Source organism: Aristolochia californica, unplaced genomic scaffold, assembly GCF_029961685.1.
Source record: "Aristolochia californica isolate CCGP_79_NKW_82.1479 unplaced genomic scaffold, dmAriCali1.0.hap1 SCAF_14, whole genome shotgun sequence".
NCBI classification, from domain to species: Eukaryota; Viridiplantae; Streptophyta; class Magnoliopsida; order Piperales; family Aristolochiaceae; genus Aristolochia; species Aristolochia californica.
In genome coordinates, this window is record NW_027181815.1 from 25,390,748 (window position 1) to 25,413,001 (window position 22,254).

At 38.8% G+C, this 22,254-nt stretch overlaps 4 protein-coding genes across 4 annotated transcripts; 2 read left to right on the forward strand and 2 right to left on the reverse strand.

The window, feature by feature from the left end:
* Positions 1–615: 615 nt before the first annotated feature.
* Positions 616–3,650, reverse strand: LOC137949696 (uncharacterized). The gene is made up of 2 exons (XM_068795841.1): positions 3,382–3,650; positions 616–2,238 (listed from the first exon to the last, which is right to left on the reverse strand). The coding sequence occupies exon 2, from the start codon at positions 1,995–1,997 to the stop codon at positions 783–785; it is 1,215 nt and encodes a 404-aa protein (XP_068651942.1). The 5' UTR covers positions 1,998–2,238; positions 3,382–3,650; the 3' UTR covers positions 616–782.
* LOC137949453 (pentatricopeptide repeat-containing protein At4g39530-like) lies at positions 3,595–7,965 on the forward strand. Its single transcript, XM_068795502.1, has 5 exons — positions 3,595–3,790; positions 5,657–5,767; positions 6,504–6,581; positions 6,695–7,131; positions 7,957–7,965. Exons 1-5 carry the CDS (start codon positions 3,595–3,597, stop codon positions 7,963–7,965), a joined length of 831 nt encoding a protein of 276 aa, XP_068651603.1.
* A 669-nt stretch (positions 7,966–8,634) lies between these two features.
* LOC137949695 (pentatricopeptide repeat-containing protein At1g10270) lies at positions 8,635–10,960 on the forward strand. Its single transcript, XM_068795840.1, has one exon. The coding sequence runs from the start codon at positions 8,770–8,772 to the stop codon at positions 10,546–10,548; it is 1,779 nt and encodes a 592-aa protein (XP_068651941.1). The 5' UTR covers positions 8,635–8,769; the 3' UTR covers positions 10,549–10,960.
* Positions 10,961–12,119: 1,159 nt separating this feature from the next.
* On the reverse strand, positions 12,120–17,127 carry LOC137949851 (eukaryotic translation initiation factor 3 subunit I-like). Its single transcript, XM_068796062.1, has 8 exons — positions 16,742–17,127; positions 15,877–16,092; positions 15,502–15,629; positions 13,023–13,142; positions 12,849–12,938; positions 12,609–12,695; positions 12,433–12,512; positions 12,120–12,357 (listed from the first exon to the last, which is right to left on the reverse strand). The coding sequence occupies exons 1-8, from the start codon at positions 16,923–16,925 to the stop codon at positions 12,282–12,284; spliced, it is 981 nt and encodes a 326-aa protein (XP_068652163.1). The 5' UTR covers positions 16,926–17,127; the 3' UTR covers positions 12,120–12,281.
* Between the last annotated feature and the right edge of the window lie 5,127 nt (positions 17,128–22,254).

The window sequence follows — 22,254 nt, forward strand, 5'->3', positions numbered from 1 at the left end:
TAATTCAGATCATTAATCAACTTTTCCAAAAGGAATTCTAATTCACTTTCATAGTCTGAGTTGAAATTTTAAATTACATACGCCCCATTTACACCTTAAATAGAACTCCTAAAAAGAAACGTAGAGGTAATCTATTTTCTCTAATCCAAGATACCTGCAGCCTAGTACCTCTGCAAAATTCTCTATTATCAATTAAAAATTACTTTCTTACCCAAGAAAACAGATATGACCTACATTCTTTTATAGCTCGCCTTATTTGAATTTATTTGTTTGTAATAGTTTCATAAGGAATTGGGGTTGGACTGATGCAAATATTGGCTATGGAAAGGTAAAGGAGGGGAACAGAAGGCCTCCCCTTATATACTTGTTTGTCTCCTTGCTTCTTAAAGAAGATGAAGGGTTATCCCAACGCAATGTGAGGGAGACAGAGATCTGGGTTTAAACCTCTATTCTGGGAAGAGACAGGCAAGTGAGAGGAGCCAACCTCCGTCACTCCCATTCCTATCTCCATTCTTACCTTGATTTATATGATCAAAGCTGCTGTCAGCCCTTTGTAATTACCAGCCATCTTCAACATTTGCTTTAACCTGCAAAACCCCTAAAACGTAGAAAAACTGCCAAACACCAATTGTCTATCTGATTGAAGGCGAATTAGAAATAACTTCCTATGAACATGAACATCCTTATTAAACTTTGTAATTAAACCCCTTTACATAAAAAAACCAACCCTTTCTTTCACCACAAAACTGATATAACAAGTAAAATGCCCGCCAGCCAGGCCATCAATAATCAGAAAACTCACGAAGAGGGATCATGGGCCGGCCAGGAAGTGGAGGAGAACCTGGAGGAGAAAAGTTGTGGGAGTTTGCCGAGAAAAGACCCAGTTCCTCAAGACCCCCACGCTTGTCCTCATCCTTGATCATAATCCTGAATGAGATAGAGCCACCCTTAATCGACGCATCAGAATTTCTTGCAGCACTACTCGATGCTGCCTCCAGTAGGCTCTGGGTAGCCACAATAGATCCATCCGCCGTTTCATCTCCAAGCCCAGGGCCAGACCAATCTCCAGTTTCCAATCTATGAAAAGTCTGCAAAGCAAGTGAATCTGCTACAGGACAGTAAACCAGCAAGCAGATTCCCACAGCTGAACAAGATGTGAGCATGAAGAAGGCTGAGAAGACGAGCACTTCAAAAGCAAATTTTCCTGGGTGAGAGAGCACAGAGAAACCAAGAAACAGCACTCTGAATGGAAGGAAGCTCACAATGGAGGCAATTAATAAATAGACCCTCCTCCGTAAACCCTTGTTGATCACCAAGGACACCATTCTCACCCCAAGATACACAAAGTAGAAAATTACAACAATGGCAAAAAAACCATAGAGGATTGTATTAAGCAAAGGGTAAGTGCAGAGGGCAGTATCAATAAAGCCTTCGATCCTGGAAGAAGCACTGGTGCTAGTGAAATATTTTGGCAACATTCTATACCGCTGCTCTTTATTGAGCTTGATTCCAATTAAAATGAGGACAAGCTGAGCAAGAAACACAGGAAAGCAAAACAAGAGGACATAAATGAAGGTCTTCCTGTTCCATCGTGGACTTAGAGTCCCCACTTCTCTCCTCAGCAAGGATGCATGGAGAAGAAGACCAAGAGTGAGAAACAGACTTGGTTCTGCAAACCCAAGGTTGGAAAGGATGTAAAACTTGCAGATGTTTTCCTGCCATTGTAAGCTGAGAGAATGCAAACCCCTTCCACTACCTTTAAGGAATGATAACCGGATAATCTCACCAAGTCCCCACCAAATTGTAATTGAAATAAGAGTGATACGAATTACCCATGGCCCATTAAAATATCCTAATTGAAGAAAACCATGTTGTCGGACTCGAGAGTGGAAGTAAATTGAATAGCAAATGCAGAGGAGACCAATCAGTGTTAAGAGACAGACTAGAATTACTGTGACCACACCGAATGCATCGGCGGCAAGTCTGGTCAGGGGCATTACCCGAAACACGGATTCCACGCATGCTCTCTGCTAGCATGGATACAGAAAACCCAAGTCTGAAGCTGTCAAAGGTTCCTTCTCAGAAATCACAGAGGTGGAACCAATCAAAATTTTGCCAAACAGCACACCTTTGTAACTCCAACAAAATTGCATGCCCACAAAACTATTGCCTTCTTTTTCTACATCAAACTTCTAATGTCTCACAAAAATTAATACCAGCTGCAGAAGGAGCCACTTCCTGCAACAAAGATAAAAAAAATATTAAGGAGTAAGAAATCATTCAGCATTCCAAGTAAAAAGTGTTTCCCATTCAAAGAAGTGAACAGAGATCCTCATAATTCTAGTTTCCAACAAAATAATATGCAGATACATAGTCTTTTGCCAAGCTGAAATCCAAATTCCTGTTTACTTATCATTAAAAAACAAAATACTAATGAACCCACTTGCAGCACTACCATTCTCAGAGGGGCGAGTGCAAAATAACTTAAAAAGTAAGATGAAACTTTCAATAGGTTTAGGTCAGATGTCATCGGAAAACTTTAGTTTTTTTTTTTTTTTTGAGAGGGCGTGGCGTAACCTGACACACCTGATGTAAAGAGAATACCACTAGACCAAACGGCCTTAGGTATCTCATCAGAAAACTTAAAACAAGTCGTTACTGTAATAAACGTTCAAATTCAAAACTAGAATTAGTTTGCTTGTTCTCTTCAACCGACCTTGTCAACAACAAATTGAAGTCGTTATGACATTCAAATGAAAGAAAATCATCTCGTCCGTCGTCAAAAAAAAAAAAAAAACACAAAGGAAACAAAAAGGAGAACAAAGACAAATGCGAAATCAAAACAAAATAAAGCACGCTCCCGAGGCCAATCCCTTAACCACTCACCAGTATCATCTAGCCACGACCAGGCAAATCGATTAAAAAGACAAAAACGAAACAAAAGAAAAAATCTCCCGTGTATATCAATAAAATCACACATCCAAAAAACTGCAACATAATCCGTACGAGTTTCTTCAGTGAGAAAGCGAAAACATAATTCAGCACAGACACTCTAAAGACCAACTCAGAAATAAAAAAAATAAATGAAACACAGATAAGAATGACAACACACTAGAACTAATTGCTTCAGCAACCTCACAACACACTAGTAATAACAAAAATCATCATATTGAACAAACAAACAGTCATACAACATCAATTTCATTTCTCACAAAATAAAAACAACTGCAAAAGAACCAAAGCTATTTCAACTAAAGGAGGAAAGAAACGCCGCCACTAGCGAGAAAAATACAACAAACATCCATATCCGTACTAATTCAAAAAAAACATTAGCACATAAACGCTAAATAGATTAAGGGGAACATAAAAATCGCAGAATACCTCTAAGACACCCAGCTACTGTCCAGCATTCTTATTCACATCCCGATCCAGAAGCCAGCAGGGCAAGAAACCCTAATTTCCAGCATCCGACCTAGAAAGCAGCAGCCGCATCGACGGAAACAGAGAACAAAAGAGAGCTCTTGCAACGAAGGATATCGATCCGTCCAGCTACAACAGCGCTTCCACGAAGCTCCGAAGGCAATCGGAGCGAAAATGGAGAAGCGACGGAGGAAGAGAAGGGCAGAAACGGGGAGGAAGACTGCTAACAAAACCAGGAGGAAAAAGAAAGAGATGCTGGGTTGCTGCCAGGCTGTCTCCAGCTGGGTTTTGGCGAGCCTCAGGCTTGGACTAGAATACGAGGCCCGGACGCTGACGAACCAAGCTGGCAGCATACGGGCCTGCGTTTCCGGTGAGTGGGTTTTGTCTTGACATATTTACCATATTATCCTCGTTTATAACAAAACGGGCCAGGTGCATCCGTCGTAAGCAAAAAGGTCAATGTGGTAATTCTATTTTTCCGTCGTTGGCTTCGCCGCTGCCTAGCTGTCGTTCCTGATACGGATACAGCGGAACCGCTCGATGTGGGCCACCACAATTGACTGGCCACTACAGGTGGTGACAGCCCAGCGTTGAAAGGAGAAGATGGGAAACAGCCTGTAGAACGCCACGCTAACCGCCTACACCCGGTTTTGGGTGGGACCGCCAATAACGGAATAACGAGGTTAAGATCAATTTACCACATTACCCTCATGCCGGCGCTTTCGGAATAAGGATATCGGACACGGCCGGAAAGGCGATCCCCAGCCGGCGACCGGAAAGATTGTCAAACAGCGTCTTCGAAGAACTGAAAGAATACTCTTGTGAGAAGACAGTCAGACGCCTCATGATCACCAACTTATTTTTGGGACCGGATCGGCGTCTCACTGGCTTCTCTCCCTATCTTTGTTAACAAACACCAGCAAGTATAAATCTAATGTTTCGCATTGTTTATTATTTGGCGGCCCCCAAAATAGAACTATACGAATTGTTAATCCACTTCCAAGGTGTTTTCATTTTAGTTGTAATTAACTATGTTTAGTGGCCGAGCAAAAGCTATATTGGGACTTCCCGTCAGTAGACCTAGTTTCCTTTTATTTCTTCACGATTTTTTCCTCTCTTGGTTGTCCAAGTGGTTGGTTTCATGTCGTTCGAATGGCTGACCTCTACACTCCTTGTTTTGCTTGGCGGTTTTCTAGTCATTCAAACATTGGCCAAGATGATTCCTTCCTAGGGGGGGTTAGTCCACAATGAAGTGGAATGAATTCCCTCTGCATTACCTAGTTCATCCCACTTATGGCGTTAGTCCAGAATGACTTGACTTGAAGTGAGATAGCACCATTTCATCTCCTCAGGCAAAAATGACGGAATTCTGTTTCCGCCCTTTTTTTCAAGTCATCCAATTACCGCGAGCGACGGCGTCGCTTCTCCCCCCCCCCGAAACTAAAAAATCACGCTCATTTCCTTTCTCCTCTCCTCTCGATCAGCCTTCGTCTCTGGACGAAAATTTTCGCCCGACTTCTTCTCTCTTTTTCATTGTCTTTGCTCCTCTCGCTTGGCCTCGACTCTTCGTTCTCTGCTCCTCTGCTCTCTCTGCTCCCTCTACTCTCTCGCCTTTATCTCTCATTTTCGCCCCATCTCCCTCTCTCGTCTCTTTCTCTCTCGGCCTTTCTCTTCCTTATCCCTCTCTCTTTTGCCTCTAGGCCTCCATCTCTTCTCACTCTCGGCTTCCCTCTTCCTTCTCGTTCTCGCTCTTCTCTTTCCTCGTCCCCCGATTTCCTTTGATTTAACCTATTCCGGTTTCGATATCCTTCGATTTTCTTCAATCTTCTTCGATTTTCGACAGTTAGGCGTCGATTTCTTCCATTGGGCTTACATTTCCCCATTCGGTGGTGATTTCCCCCAAATTTCAGAAGGTAATCCGAAACCCTAATTTTTTTTCAACTAATTTAGTGTTGTGTTTGAGTTAATTTGAATTTTCGTGCGTAATTTATCTTGATTGTGGCCAAATTTTGGGATGTAGGGTTAGGGTTTATGGGATTTAGGGTTTAAATTCGTGTCGATAAGGTTTAATTTCGGGATTAGAGTTGGGGTTTGGGACTTTTAGGGTTTTAAGGTCTAGGGTTTAGTTTTGAAGAGTAGTTTTTGTTTAGGGTTTAGTTTTGGAGTGATGCCTGATGAGTTTAGATGTTGTACGGATCTTTGATACGACTTGGATATGATGCTGATTCCTTTTCAGCCAATGCACTTGTTGATATTTATGCTAAATTAGGAGATATTGAAGCTGCTATGATGGTTTTTGAGAAAATTTTGTTATGTATTGCTGCAAACAATTATAGTTCGACTCATGGTCAGTTTTTTTATTTTATTTTTTAAATTCTTATAAAAAAATGTCACTTCTTTCTCCTTTTATGGTTGAATATATTTCAAAAGTAAGTTCTATAGAAATGGGAGCTCGAAATGAGGAATGACTTCTCTTTGTTGTATTTGTGTGGTTGAATTTAGGTAAAAGTAAACGCTAGGCGGTCTCCAACATATCGTTGAGGGAGAAACTTCCCCATCGGATAAAGGCTGACTTCTTTGCATTTTGTTTTCTTGGAGCTGTTTCTATGAAATTCTCACGATTTTAAAATAAACTTGAGGTAGAGTGACATTCAGTGTTTCACTGAAAGGAGGTTTGGAAGACCACAGAGCGGAGATTATTATGTGAGAATAGATCCAAAAGTTTTATCAGTGCTGACTTACATGAGTCAGTATGGTTCCTTTAGAAGATATAGCATAAAAATCAGTATCTTGTTTTTGAATTTATTGTAGAATCATAAACCGAACTAAGCAGTAAGTCTTTTATGAATTGGCTTGAAGACAGTTGTTGTACCTGATAGCTAAAGTGTATCAGTGCGACCTTGTAAAAGGTCTTCTCTTCTGTGAATAGCCAGTGTTAAGGCTTTTCTTTGCGTAGCCAATTGAGCGAACTAGTAAATGATGTATGGAAAGGTGGCATATGTCTAATGGATCTTTGATACAACTTGGATATGATGCTGATTCCTTTTCAGCCAATGCACTTGTTGATATTTATGCTTAATTAGGAGATATTGAAGCTGCTATGATGGTTTTTGAGAAAATTTTGCTACTTGATATTGTTTCATGGAACACTGTTATTGCAGGTTGTGCTCTTCATGGTTCCATGATCTAACACTGGAATTGTTGCAAGAGATGAAAGTGTTAGGCACAACTCCAAACATGTTCACTCTATCTAGTATTCTTAAAGCTTGTGCAGGCATGGGAATGATCGATTTGGGCAGAAAAATTAATTCACATTTGATCAAAGTGGGTTTTGATACTGATGTATTTGTCTGTGTGGGACTTGTTGATATGTACTCAAAATGTGGTCTTATGGAGGATGCAAGAAGGGTTTTCAATTTGATGCCTATGCAGGATTTAATTTCTTGGAATTCTATAATCTCAGCCTATGTACAAAATTTGAATGATGAAGAAGCCATATCACTTTTTTGTGAGATGCAAAAAGAAGGGTTTAACTGTAACCAGACAACATTGTCCACTATTCTGAAATCAATTGCTAGCTTGCAGTTAATTGATGCGAGCAAAGAGATCCACTCATGTGCTATCAAATTGGGGTTGGAGTCTGATGTTTATGTCACAAATAGTCTTATCGATGCATATGGCAAATGTCATTATACTGAGGATGCAAGGAAAGTTTTTGTCATTTTAGACCTTTTTGTCACGTGTTTTATTTTTATTTATTAAGTATTTTAATTTATTAAGTATTTTTATACTATATATTATGTTATTACAAAATAATTTATTTATTAATTATATTCATTTATGTTATTTTTAACTATTTTATGTAATTTAAATAATTTATTCTAGTCACACGTAATTAGTATATTAAGTTATAATAAATTGTAATCATTAATTGGTTTAATTATCCAATTGTTATAATTAATTAAACCATTAGGTTTATTTATTATATTCCTTTATATTATTTTTTAATTTTTATTAATTTTATATAATTTATTCTAGTCACATGTAATTAGTATATTAATTTATAATGAATTGTAATCATTAATTGGTTAATTATCCAATTGCTATAATTAATTAAACCATTATGCTTATTTATTATATTCCCTTCTGTTATTTTTTAATTTTTATTAATTTTATATAATTTATTCTAGTCACACGTAATTAGTATATTAATTGATAATGAATTGTAATCATTAATTGGTTAATTATGTACTCATTCTCTTCTTTATTTAGAAAAGGACACTGGAATCTGTTTTCCAAGCACTAACACTAGAATCTGTTTTCCAGCCACTTTAACTGGCCTGGACTAACACCCAAACATGAGTTGAAGTGGAAGCAATTCATCTCACTTCAATTCAATTTTCCACTTCATTTCCACTTCATTGTGGACTAACCCCCCCTAAGAGTTTTCTCTCTTGTCTAGTCGAAGGAATGCTACTAGGCCGTTCGAATGATGTGTTTTCTAACTTTAAGCTATTTTTTGCCATTTTCAAATAGGTTGTTTAGACACTTCAAAGTCGGTCAAATAATGGTTAAAAACTAAGTCTGGGATATTGTTGAATTGCCTAAAGAGGGAAGGTCATTGGTTGTAAATGGGTTTTAAAACCAAAATAAACTTTTTAGGCACTATTGAAAGATATAAAGTAAGACTCGTAGCCAAAGGATTTATTGTAACAATTCTACAACAATGTTTTTGGCCGAGAACAATAAGAGCGGAAGTCGTAGTAAGCATATTGACATAAAACTTTTAGCTATTCGAGAACATGTTAAATCAATACAAGGTGGTTATAGAACACATCAACACCGTATTAATGATCATTAATTTGTTCACAAAAGGTCTACCACCCTGGTTATCTTCACTCCCATCTTCCTTGCTAAGTTCTTTTATTACACCCAAAGTTTAATACTTAAAAAGAAATAAATAGAATCTTATTATAATCAAACTAATCATATCCCAATTACACCCAAAGTCTAATACTTAAAAAGATAAGTCATAGAATAATTAAATAAGTTATCTAAGAGTCGTATAAGACTCTTCCATATCTGTTCTTTAAGGAGGTGAGAAAGTAGAGTGAAAATAGATTTGAGTTTTGGAGTGAAGTTTTAATCTTTTCCACAATGCTTCGTATAAATACTGAATCATAAGAAAAACCTACAAATATGCCACCCCGTCTTCGGGAGGTCAGTCCAAATTCGGAGAGCAACTCTGTTTCAGTCTCTACCGTCGGAAGCCTACACTTGGTTAGGGTTTTTGTGTGGGTTTTACATTTTTTCTGTCGAGGGTGCGAGATTTGATTAGTTTTGGGGAAGATGTCGTACTACCGCTTCCTCCTTCGATCCCTCCAACCGTCAGTCACCAAATGCCTTACAAAGCCTAATAGTTCCCTCCCTCCCCTGTCCTTTGCTCTCGGCTCTTCGCGATCCTTTGCCTTTTCGTCCGCAGAAGAGGCGGCCGCTGAGCGCCGCCGGCGGAAGCGCCGCCTTAGAGTCGAACCACCGCTCGGGTCACTCCGGGACCCCAACACCCCGCGACCCATTCTCGACCCAAATGCCCCGCGTATGCCAGAGTCTACCTCCGCGCTTACGGGTCCCCGTCTCAATCTCCACAACCGTGTCCAATCGCTCATCCGATCCGGGGACCTCGATTCGGCCTCCGCCACAGCTCGTCAGGCCGTCTTCTCCAACACTCGCCCCACGGTGTTTACTTGCAACGCCATCACAGCTGCCATGTACCGCGCCCGCCGATTTGATGATGCCGTAGCGCACTTCCAGTTCTTCTTCCGGCAGACCAATATAATACCCAACGTAGTCTCTTACAACATTTTGATTAATACCCACTGTGACGCTGGCCGCGTCGATACTGCTCTCGATGTGTACCGTCACATATTGGAGAACGCGCCGTTCAGCCCGTCGACTGTCACCTACCGCCATCTCACCAAAGGCCTCGTTGAATCTAACCGAATTTCTGAAGCTATGGACCTCCTCCGAGAGATGCTCAACAAGGGTCATGGTGCTGATTCACTTGTCTATAACATCCTTATGGACGGTTTCATTAAACTTGGGAATATGGAGAAAGCTCTAGAACTCTTCGAGGAGTTAAAAGAACGGTGCGAGGTCTACGATGGGGTGGTTCATGCGACTCTGATGGAGGCTTACTTCCAAAAGGGTACGGAGAAGGAAGCTATGGACTCATATAAAGAACTTCTCGGTCGGCAATTTAACATGAATGCGGTAACTTGTAATACCCTTTTGGTGGTTCTGATGAAATATGGGAAGATGAATGATGCCTTAGCACTGTTCGATCATATGCTTGCGGCACATAAACCTCTGAGTTTCATTGCAGTTAACACGGATTCATACAATTTGATGATTAATGAATATTTCCGATTGAGAAAGATTGAGGAGGCCATTGCTATTTTCAAGAAAACGGGACCAAAGCCATATGTGATGGATGTTGGAGGTTATAATAACATAATTGGGAAGCTGTGTGCTGAGGACGGTTGGGTTGAGGAGGCTGAGAAACTGCTTGATGAAATGTATACTAAGTCGGTGAAGCCGAATGTACAGACTTTTGAGTTTTTGATTGATGCTTATTTCAGAGAAGGGAAAATGGATGCTGCAATCCGATGCTTTAACAAGATGGTTAACCCACCCGTGGAAACAGTTAAGCCTACCTTTAGCATTTTTGGTACAAATGTGACATCAGTAGAGGACCTAGGGATGAAAACCAGTGTAACCTTTTACAACAAGGTGATCTGTGGATTCGTTGAGAGAGAGCGGCTTGAGGAGGCGCAGGAGGTTCTGAAACGAATGGCAGAGAAACAGGTGAAACCTGATCTTGCAAGTTATGACTGCTTGGTTATGGCGCTCTGCAAACTAGGCAAACTAGATCAAATCCGGACTTTGTTAGATGAAATGGCAAAGAATGAAGTAGCTCTGAGTCCAGCACTGCATGAGACCGTGTTGAATGCTTTTGGTAAGGAAGGTTGGAGAGAAGATGTAGAAAGAGTTCTTCAACAAAGAATCAGCAATATTCATTCTTCTGATTCTTCTGCATATGTTCCACAAATTCAACAGGTAACAGCTTGATATGTACGCACCATCTTCTTAGTCCCTTTGTATCTGAATGTGAAGAGGGGTTATTCATACTTAGAAGCATAAGGAACTAATTGTTGCATTGTTATGTGTCCTTCTCGGCTGCATCACTACTTCAGTTCAGTCCTCCCAATTGAGACACAGTTTGTTTTGTTGAAAACTTATTAAGATATAATTTTGGTAAGCAAGGTTACTCCTGCTTTATGATGGTGAAGGATTTATTTGATGCTTGTTTCTCGTGTTATAATTACTCATCCATGACTCTCCTATTCTGCTATGTGATCACTTATATTGGTTTTTAAAGTCACATATCAATGTCAAGCACCCAAGGTTAGTGCTCACTTGTGTTTTAGTTACTGTGTTCATATCCTCAACATTTTATTTATGTCAGTTTCCTTGGTTTTCATGATTTATTTATTTTTGTGAATGAACTCTGATCCAGATGTCTCAGTTCTGTTCTTTCCTTTTTCTCATCATAAGAGCTAGGAAACATGTGTACCAAATAATATACAGACTCTTATTTCAAGAGAAAAACAAAACAAAAAAAAAAACTAAATGAAGATAGTATTCTTGAACCATGGTTTGTTTTACTGCTGATATGCATCAATATCAAGCGATATGTATCATTTTTAGAGATGACGCAGAGCAACCGATGCCGACAAGCAAGCCAACACTAGAGAGGAGACCCTACGCCAAACTGTCTTGTGCTCATAATAACTTTACTAAAATGCCCACTTGTCGACAAAACCAGACCATACCACTCCAGACCAAAAAATTTAGCATTTGAACCAACCTGGTCGGATTGGTTGTTTTCTGTTTTCACCTTGCAACAACACATTTAGTATTCGAACAGGAGTCCATGAGATAGGAGTCCAACTGGAACTGTTCAAATAGGAGACTTCATCTGCTTCTTTACCTTCATGTGAGACCCTATCTTTGAGCACTGTGACTTTCATACATACTGCTCATCATCGTTGTGCTTGGTCATCAAAATAACCTCCTCAACTACAAGGTAAAGAGAGTAGAAACCCACACCAAACTTTCCACTCATACTAACATCAGCACTGAAGGCAATGGCAATATATGCATGGTCCGCAATTGGTCAATACAGAACTAGGAAGTCCATTTGTCACTAGACTGTGTTTACAAGATTGAACACAGGAATGAGTGTTTTAGCATCTTTGTTGCATGAAAGAACCATATGGTCTCAGTGACTAAATTCTAACCAAGTAAAATGGGCTACGTAATACTGTTCTAAGTTGTATTAGGCATACATCTACACGTAGTTATCTACTTCACTCCAGGGTTATTTGAATTGGCTGACTTGTTATACAGGTTTGAAGAAGATTTGAGTCCCCTTCAGTGTAAGCACGATTTTTTCCATGTATAAACATTTTCTTCTGGAATTTTGTACTGCTGGTTGAATCTTCTGTAGCAAAAATCAAAGATGGTTAGCTGCGGCCGACACTTGTCTGTTGTTTAGATTAATCTTCTCTATTTCATTACTTTAATCTGTGTGATACCGAGTCGATTGATGCAAGCATATTTTGAAGGAGCAGAAGAGATCAAGATTCATACTGTACCGTGTCTCCACTTGAAAAATTAAGAACTCTATCCCATTCTCCACTTGAGAGAGAGAGAGAGTCGAAAAATTGCAGGTCACACAAACGGGGCTTGGTAAGTCTCATATCAGGCTACATTTCACAAAAACCCAAGGAAAAAACAAACTACATTTTGATATGAAAATAATCAGGGTCGAAATGATGCAACCTCACATAACCATCTTCACCACCACTCGAGAAACTGTTGAGGAGAAACAAGCACATGAGAATAATTTTAGGGAAATTCAATAGGAAACCTGTACAATAATAGCATTACCTTCTTCCATCAGGATTGAATGCCAATGCATTTATAGGTCCAAAATGTCCTTTCACACCACCAATCTCCTCTTGAAGAATCTGTATGAAATCAAAAAGAGAACAAAATCGTATTCACCCAAGGCCTGTAATAGCTCCATGATTCTTAAAAAACTAAAAAAATAAATGAGAGTTCACCTTATGGAAGAACTTTGCTTCAAACTTGCCAGCACGACGATCGGTGGTGGTGACATGGGATGCATCCTGACCACCTCCAATCACCACCTGAGAGGAAAACGGAAAAAAGAAAAACAAGCACATTCGAATTTGAGGTTGTTAAAAGCCCTGGCACCTCGATCCACTTCAATTTAATATACAATTAGTAAAGAAAAAAAACACTTTCACCCATATACAGAAAGAAAACTCGGAGTAACATACATGGTCAAGAAGTGGTGAAATTGCAACAGCATTGACCGGCCGCTCTGTCACATAGGTCTTGACAAGTGTAAGGGTTCTAATGTCCCACAGCTGACAATGCAAAGTAAATATATAAGAAGAAAGATAGAGAAGAGAAGCGGCAAAAGAAAATGCAAGGAATATAAATCACATTACCCTAGCAGATTTGTCTAAGGAGCCAGAGAGAAAGTGTGACCCATCTGATGATTTTGACAGTGATGTAATTGTTTTCTGGTGACCAGTTGTTTTGTCGGATTCCTTTAGGAGCTTCCCAGTCTGTTAAGTAGAAGAAAAAAGACATTATCACGACAAAAGTAGAAGAAAACTGCTTGCCTACTGAATGAGAATAAGTCATCAAATGAAGTAGAAGAAAACTGAAATATAAAACAGTGGCCTAACAATGTCTTATTTCATTCATCAGGTGCCCTTAAATGGAAAACCAATAGATGCGTCCTTAAGAGGCAACCATTAGACCTGCCGTTTTTGTTGATTGCTGTGGACTTCAATAAGAACAAGCAGCTCTTTTTTTCTTCTGAAAATGGCAAGGATGATTCATAAATAGAAAAGAAAAAGATACAAAGGTGCTCCAGACAATGCAAACAGAACAAATTAAAAGAAAAAACAAAGACAGAAAAGTATGACTACCTTACAAAAAGAAAAAGATTAACACGAACAACTAGAAAACATCAAGAATACTAAAAATATCACTGCAGGCCAAACAGATATATCTTATACAACAATGAATCAGCCATCTGCTGACAGGAGCTCCAGCAGGGTAGAATAGCATGAGATGCAGGTCCTAGCTAATAACATGGTCATTCTTAATTACATGTATGCATCAGGTGAGCAATCACTTAGTAAACTAGTATGCTATGCCCTAATAAAGTTTTAAGATCAACTAAAAAGAAAAGATTATAACGTGAAGAAAGAAAAAAATCAGGAGTATCATTTGTCCACAAAACAATCATTTGATCCATATGCATGACAAGGGTTCCTTATTACCATATAGATAGGGGAGGGCATTGGATTGGGTTTCGGGGGGACCCAACCTGACCTGACCCGACCTTAAAACCCGGGTTCGGGTTTCAGGCTTCACCCCGGGTTAGGGATAGGGCGAAAAAAAACCCATTAGGTTTTGGGTTTGGAACAGGTTTTCTCGAAACCGATCTGCGGGAACGAGGCGGGGATATAAAACAGTGTAGGGCCAGGGTAGGGATGGGTCAGGTTAACTGGGGACAAGGTGGGATGGGTCAGGCTTAAGTCAAGTTTACTGGGGACAGGGCAGGATGGGTCGGGTTTAAGTCAGGTTTACAGGGACAGGGCGGGGACGAGGTTTGCTAGGATGGGGATCGGGTCGAGCTCAAGTTTGAGGTTTTGGGTTTTTTTTTTTTTTGCTCTTTTCACGTTCGGGTTTCGGGGTCAGGATTTGAAGTCAGGTTCGGATTTTGGGAAACCCGACCCCATCCTCACCCGTGCCCACCCCTAGATATGGATGCCCGATATCTTCACACATTTTCCCAAATCTATGTGGTCTAAACTTGGGAGTGCATTCAGTCTAATCAATCATTAGGTTGTCATAGCAACATGATCTTTAATTGGCCCTGGACTAAGAGTTGCCATTTGGCATGTGACTCAAAACCCGCCAACTAAGTAAGCTAAGGGTCCATGAGTTACTCTTATAAACACTTATATGGTCAATTCGAAAGAATTTTGGCAATTCTTATATGAAGCCATACTGAAAGAAATCTGCATGCCTATGTTAGACAGTCATCTCCAAATACACCGACCATTTAAATGTTCCTAACACAACCAAATGAACTTGTTCAATTTATATCCCCACAAGTCTTCATAAAAATTTGCATAAATTTCATGCAACGATAAACACCATTCCATCTTTAAATTTCCATGACAACCGGCATTGAGAAAAGAATCAGGCAATCTTCGCACTCAAGTTGGGACTATTTAGGCATCAAGCTCACTTCTGCTTGCAAGTGAAACAATGGCCATATCTAAATGTTCCTTTTCCAACTTACTTAACAATCACAAAGACATTAAAATAATAAGTAGCAGTGACGAACAAATGGAGCTACAGACGCCTTCCAAGGACAGCATCAAACCAGTTCAAAAAGTTACTTTTACACAAGGTGTCAGTTATGAATTACAAGCTATATCAGTGAGCTCAATTATGAGAATCACAAGCTGTTAATTAGGGGCCACAATTATGAGAAAGCTGAAGAGAGAAACATATATCAGTTTTCACATACTCCCTTACAAATCACATGAATTTCCAATGTTCAAAACTGTTACTCTTACATAATAATATTAACATAATTCCTCTCTGGTACAGTAATTCCAGCAGAATATGAACAGCTCCAGAAAGATATTAATTAAAAACTTTTGAATAACAGTTGGAAGTACAGCAAATAAATAGGTTAGTTTTATCAATAATCACAACCACGTTTTTTTTTAAAAAGAATTATTTTAAATTGATAAATATTTAAATGTTAAAATGCTAAAATACTGGTATTGCATAAAAAATACTATGCATGCGAACACCCAATGACCTTTTTTCTTCCTTTTGCATCTAAATTAAGTAAATGCAAGAGCATAAATGAATAAAAATGCAGATACCTACCTCAGTGTCCCAAATGCGAAGAACCGCATCTTCACCACCACTGATTATAGTTCTATTCAAAGGTCCCCATACAGCTCTGTTGATTCTCCCTTGTGGTCCCTTGATAACGAGTACAGAGTCACCATTCTCTGCAAAATGGTACAGAGATCTGTAAAATGTTGGTTTATAAACAACAAGAAAGGTCATCTGTAGACTTAAGATAGATATACATCAAGGAGATAAACTTTAACGCCTGAAGTACATAATTATTGTACAACTGAGTCATGGGAGAAGAGCAAGGACCAACTATATTCTTTTCTCTATGGACTACAACTGTAACAATAGTAACAATAATAACAAGAGAAAATAACCGTAAGAGAGCTTGAACTATCATACGTTCACTAGGATCTCTGGAAATGCATTTCACATGAATTGCAGATGCCAGTTCCATGAAAGAATCAGTTGTAATCACAGCCAGTTTATCTCCAATTGAGAAATCCACAGACCTGGCTGGTGAACCAAAATTGAAAGAGTACAACTGGGCACCAGTTTGAACATTCCATAGCTTTACACTTTGATCTGCACTTCCGGTAATAAGGCGCATTGAATCCCCTGCATGTGAAATAGATTTTGCATTAATAATCTAATGCATATAACATCATATGGAATCATAAAACTGTTCATCTCTGTATGCGAAGAACTATCAAGGGAAGACTCTGAAAAGATGGGGAAACCTTGTCCTTTTGTCCCCATCTGCATAACATATTTGAATTTATCTTGGTTCATTTTTAAGTCTCAGATGAGGCTCCAGTAATCTAGAACCCTAAACATTAACGATACCTCATAATTTCACTAGTATTAATGTGGCATATTGTCCATAAATTATCCAATTAAAATGGGCTTTAGGTAGTCCACTTACTGTTTTAAGAAACGAACTCACTAAATTATAGCTCAGTACGCGTATCAGAGCGTCAGAAAGGGAAATAAGAAATCAAGACAGAGCAACATGAAATAACTCAGCGGATCACCGGATGTAAAAATGTAAAAGGTACGTATTGGGTTTTAAATGCAAATGAATCAAATTGTGTGTTCGATAATGACCCAGAAAATAAAATTCACGGGAGTTCATATATCTTTTACCAATACCGTAGCATATATAATCGAGAGTTCCCTAAAAAATATTAAGAAGAAAATACGTAAAAATAAGCATTTCTAATATAAAAACAGAGAGAGTGCTAAAAAGATGATATCTAGAACTCACTGGAGACGTCGCAACACCAAACGGCACCGTTGTGTCCTCTATAAGTCCCCAAACGCTCCCCGTTATCAGCAAACCAGACAGTCGGTGTATGATCTTTCGCACAAGAGAACAAGAGATCTCCTTCTCTGTTGTACTTCAAGAAAGTAAGAGGCCTCTCGTGCCCTTTCATTAAAATCGGCCTCATCTTTGCTCTCGACTCGAGCACAAACAAGTGCGGGATACAAAATCAACAACTACGAAAAATAGGGAGCTCTGATTTCTTAGCAGAGGTAACGCGATCGATCAAATTCCTCAACGTCGTTTCCCTGCTGATCGAAGCAGCTGGGCAGAGGCCGCAAAACCCTAGTCACTAGTTCACGGCCGCGAGAAGGATCGTAGCAGGTGATTCGGACTACAGATTCCGAGGTACGAATTAGCGCACGCGAATGCTAGGACCGATGCAGAACAGGGATGTGAGCGGGTCGGTTCGGGTCGGTTCAGGGTCGAATTTACCAAAATAGGAACCCGAAACAACCCCAATCCCAAAAAAACCTGAAAACCCCCGATTCATCAAACCCGAACCTGACCTGATCACCATTCTTGTAACCTTGTCCTTGTAAACCCGACTTAAACCCGACCCATTGTTAAGGTTCTTAGCTATGGATCGAGTCATTAGACGATCTCCTATTGGTTCCATATTAGAATTCGTCTTTTGAGTGAGGTTTGAGATTTTTAGAATGCCCTATGGTTGAGAATACTCAAGCTTTCGAAGAAAACTTGCACCTTGGACCTCCTTGGAAGAGAGAGTATCCGATCTCTGATTTAAGACTAATGATCAAGCTTAATTCGATTCAAGCATTCGTCCCCCTTGTAAGAGAGGACTACGATTCGAGTACAAAGCAAAGGCCAATAACAAAGCCCATGAAAAGAAAGGAAATTACATTTAAACCAACAAAGTGTTTAAATTAGAAAATTACATGATTTACCTACAATGTCTACTAATCACTCGACCTGCTATGGAGTCCATAACATCACCCCCCCTCCTGGAGAAAGAGCTTGTCCTCAACCTTAAAGTTGGGATAGACAACACGGAAGGCTTCTAATGGTTCCCATGAGGCTTCAGCAGGGTCAGTCTCCTGGTGAAGGGGCTGTTGGTCGGATGGCCTATTGGAACTACCCGGAATAGCAGAATCCCTAGCAAGTCACTCTCCAATTCGAAGATTGAGTTGAAGGACAAACTCCATAGCTCTAGAAAATCATTTCTGAGTGTTGCATTCTCTGCCCGAAGTGCTGCTGTTTGGTTGTCCTTCAATACGAACTTCCTCAATAATATTTCGCAAATCACTTAGAGAAGAAGAATCGACGATTGTGGTCCTATCTGATACCACGTTGTTAAGGTCCCTAGCCATGGATCGAGTCACTCAGCGATCTCCTATTGGTTCCTGATTGGAATTCGTCCTTGAGTGAGGTTTGGGATTTTTAGAACGCCCTATGGTTGAGAAGACTCAAGCTTTTGAAGGAAGCTTGCACCTTGGACCTCCTTGGAAGAGAGAGTATCCGATCTCTGATTTAAGACTAATGATCAAGCTTAATTCCATTCAAGCATTCGTCCCCCTTATAGGGGAGGATTACGATTCGAGTACAAAACAAAGACCAATAACAAGGCCCATGAAAAGAAAGAAAATTACATCTAAACCTACAAAGTGCTTAAACCAGAAATTACATGATTTACCCACGATGTCTACTAATCACTCGACCTATTATGGAATCCATAATACCCATCCCCATCCCATCCTCATAAAATTTGAGCCGGCTCAACTCCATTTTATATTTTTGTCTCATATGTGGGTCGGATTCAAGTCAAATTTGGAAAAACCCATCCCCGACCTGAAACCCGAGGGGCTTTTTCCCTCTCCGTCCCTGACCTGTAAGGTTTTTTAGGTCAAATCGGATTGGGTTTCCCATAAAACCTCACCTGATACCCACCCCCTATACAGAACATCCCCTTCATGCGTATACCCGTAGTGTCTCGTGTAAGGGGACACCGATTCTATTCCTAGAAGAGAGGTTTTTATTTAATTATTTTTTGTTATAAGTACTACTGTAAAAAATAATAATAATAATAATATCAGTTCATTTGTCACCTTGAAGGTCCATTCAAGTTATCTTCTTGGTTCACAACATCAATGTACAAGTATTTATACCTCTCCATATAAGAACCTCAACTAAAAACCTACTTCAAAGCTACCTTCTTTCACCATATTATCCATTTATATTGAGGCTTACAAGAAACACTCTTCAACCTATTACTCTAACATGAAGAGCAATTATAATTTTTTATTTCACAATTGGTTGGAAACATTCGATCTTTGTCATGTGTTACGTAGTTTGAAGCAAGAGTTTGCACTAGTATCGAAAAATCAAATACGCTCAATACAAACCGAATGATAAGCGATATTTGGTGGAATGTCAGTTGGCTTATTAGGGTTGTAAATAATAAAGCTGTATTCAAGTTCAACCCAAAATGTCTAACCGAAGTTTGGTGGGTTCTTTCTCAATAATAAGCATAGATTTTTCAAATCTTGAATCTATATGGGATTCTCCTTTTGGCTCTGAAATGGGTTGGCTCTGAAATGGGTATCACTTTGGATGAAGATTCATATTCAAATACTCACTTAACACTATGACAAAGTTGTGTCTATGTTTATCTCAAAATGACTAGTCGAAGTTTGGAAGCCTCTTCTTAGGTAATAAGTACAATAATTTACATCTTTTATCTTTTACATATGGCGTAATGCTCGATTTTTAAATATGCAACAAGAGACAATTTGTTTACATTAATAAACCTCTATGTTAGGCCATAAGTACATAAATTATATCAATTATTTAGCAAGATAAATCCACAAACCCATGAAAATATCTAGACAATCAAAGGAACACAACCAAATATTGAAGTATGAAAGATACAAATGTGAACTTTCATGCCACTTAGGAAATATTGGGATAAGCATATAACTACATGAATCTCTATTATTCACTCTTATTAGGGTAAATAAAGACAAAACCCACAGGCCCATATAGTGGTGGTATGATGGTAAATAAAAAATCATCTTATAAATATGATATTGATGTAATTATCCACAAACCCATGAAAATATCTAGACAATCAAAGGAACACAACCAAATATTGAAGTATGAAAGATACAAATGTGAACTTTCATGCCACTTAGGAAATATTGGGATAAGCATATAACTACATGAATCTCTATTATTCACTCTTATTAGGGTAAATAAAGACAAAACCCACAGGCCCATATAGTGGTGGTATGATGGTAAATAAAAAATCATCTTATAAATATGATATTGATGTAATTATTTTATTATTTATGTCTTTTATTCACTCTCACTAGGGTGAAGTGTATTCTTATAATATTAGTACTTTTGATATCTATAAATACAACTTAAGGGGGAGGGTTTGGAGAAGTCCATAACCCTATTCTTCCTCCTCTTTTCTCCTTCTCCAAATTCGTCACTCTTTCTCTTCTCCTCCTAAAACCTTATCTCCACAACTCTTATTATTCTTCTCACCCCTTAATCCTCTTCTAATGTGATTATAAATCATGAAAACCTAAGTTTCAACAATTCTTGAGAAGAAAGTAAGCGAAATCTTACATAATGAAAGGCTCATATGTGTTGCTTAGATTATACAGTTTGAGATACTGTCAAGGAAAACGCAAGGAACAAGAGGTGTAACAACATCATTGCATCTTCTTCTATCAAATATGAATGTATTGTAACAACGGGGTCTAGGGATAGCAATGGATCGGGTTAAACAAGAAAATCAACCCTGCTTAAATAGGTGAGGTTGGTTTTTCATGTCACCCTACAAGATGAAAAAGGAAGGGAGAATTCCCCCCTTCCTAATCGAAGATTAACAACAAAAGAGGTGGAAAAGCCCCCACAAAGAGAAAAATGATGAAGGGGAATGTGCCCCTTGGATGGGTGATTGGTTATAAGGTAGGCATGGATGGGATCATGTCTATCAACTTTGTCACATACAACACTATGACCTTCATCTTGTACAAACCAATTGTGGGAGAATTAAGATCCTCCATATGTCAACTACTTGATCCTATTAAACATCCAACACTTTGATGTTATGAAAATCCAACATGGTCTATGAGGACATCAATTAATGTTGAGAATAATACATCCTTATAATTTTTCCTTCTCTCATCTTCTTCTTCTTCTTTCTTTTCTCTTCATCATCTCAATTCTCCTTCTTCCCTAAAATCATTTATCATAAATTATCTTTAGTTAATGCTGATGCATTTGCTAGAATCATCACGATAACTTTATCTCAACTACTTTTATAATTAATATTTCTTTGTTCTTTGCTAATCCATGGCCAATTTAGTCTTCTTAGATGACACTACCATTCATGCATTCTCAACCTATTGGTGTTTCTTATTGCTCCCTCAACCAATAACTAGAAGATTCTCCTCTCCTATGCATGATGATACTTGAACTCCTTGAATCTATCTCAAACAATTTATTAAGACTCTTCCTTGATGGCTAGGAAAAGATAAGACTTGGACAATGATAAAAGGAAGGAGAGTTTGGTGCCTTGAGGTAGTGCCAAAGAGTCATTTTGAAGAAGTATTAATTGTTTTAGAATGACATAGCTCGTAATTACAGAGTGTTTTAAGAGATTTTTAGTCCCTTGTGTACCAAACCTTTCATTAAAACACAGATGGATTGGTGAGAGCTCTAAAGACACTCCTCTTATGGAAATCATAATCTTCTCTCCTCTCTTGCACTCGTTCACTTATTCTCTTAGTTTCTATTTTTCTTCTTCTCTTCTTCTCTTTCTTCCTTTTTCTTCCCTTCAATCTTAAACTTCTTTAAGTATGAAACCCTATAATCTAACATGGTACCAGAACAGGGATTCTAAGATTTCATTAAACTACTTTAAAGTTACGCAAAGAAGTATGGATAGGGGTATCTACTATCAGCCATTGAAGGAAGCAAGTACTGAAAAAAAATTCTAGCAAGGTTCATAATCAGTTAAGATTCTTAAGTTAGTCTTTCTATGTTCCTTTAAAATCTCAAATTTAAGCCCCCTTGTTGGTTCTTCAAATCAAGTATTGATTCATCTCATAAAAATTCGTCTTTGGAACATATATTGTTAATATGTGGAACCTAATTAACGCCCTACACTGAGTTGGTCGTGGATCGACCTACTTGGTCTGGTCATCATGGGAGTTGGAAGGGGAAAAAGAAGCCCCCCTCCCAGGGGTGTGGGGGCGAGCTCTCGCCTAGTCCACAATATATTAACTATTATTTCATTAAGGACAATTTAAAAATTTTACTCTTGTATCGCAATTGCCCTAATTTTCTCTTTATAATTGAAAGACACTACTATTAAGATTTGATCATCTTAATCCAAGGAACACTTCGAATTGCAACCCGAGAGGTTAGAGAAAAACGCTTTAAGTATGTGATTTCTTTTGTAAACTATTTCATCTTCATAA

Bases quoted from the DNA above. Each gene is read 5' to 3' on its own strand.
- LOC137949696 (XM_068795841.1), bottom strand. From the start codon at position 1,997: ATGCCCCTGACCAGACTTGCCGCCGATGCATTCGGTGTGGTCACAGTA.
- LOC137949453 (XM_068795502.1), top strand. From the start codon at position 3,595: ATGGAGAAGCGACGGAGGAAGAGAAGGGCAGAAACGGGGAGGAAGACT. The intron at 5,768-6,503 runs GTCAGTTTTTTT...ATGCTTAATTAG, and splicing joins CAATTATAGTTCGACTCATG to GAGATATTGAAGCTGCTATG. The intron at 6,582-6,694 runs GTTGTGCTCTTC...AAGCTTGTGCAG, and splicing joins ATGGAACACTGTTATTGCAG to GCATGGGAATGATCGATTTG.
- LOC137949695 (XM_068795840.1), top strand. From the start codon at position 8,770: ATGTCGTACTACCGCTTCCTCCTTCGATCCCTCCAACCGTCAGTCACC.
- LOC137949851 (XM_068796062.1), bottom strand. From the start codon at position 16,925: ATGAGGCCGATTTTAATGAAAGGGCACGAGAGGCCTCTTACTTTCTTG. The intron at 13,143-15,501 runs GTAGGTATCTGC...TCTACTTAACAG, and splicing joins TTCGCATTTGGGACACTGAG to ACTGGGAAGCTCCTAAAGGA. The intron at 12,358-12,432 runs GTAATGCTATTA...TCTCCTCAACAG, and splicing joins TTCAATCCTGATGGAAGAAG to TTTCTCGAGTGGTGGTGAAG.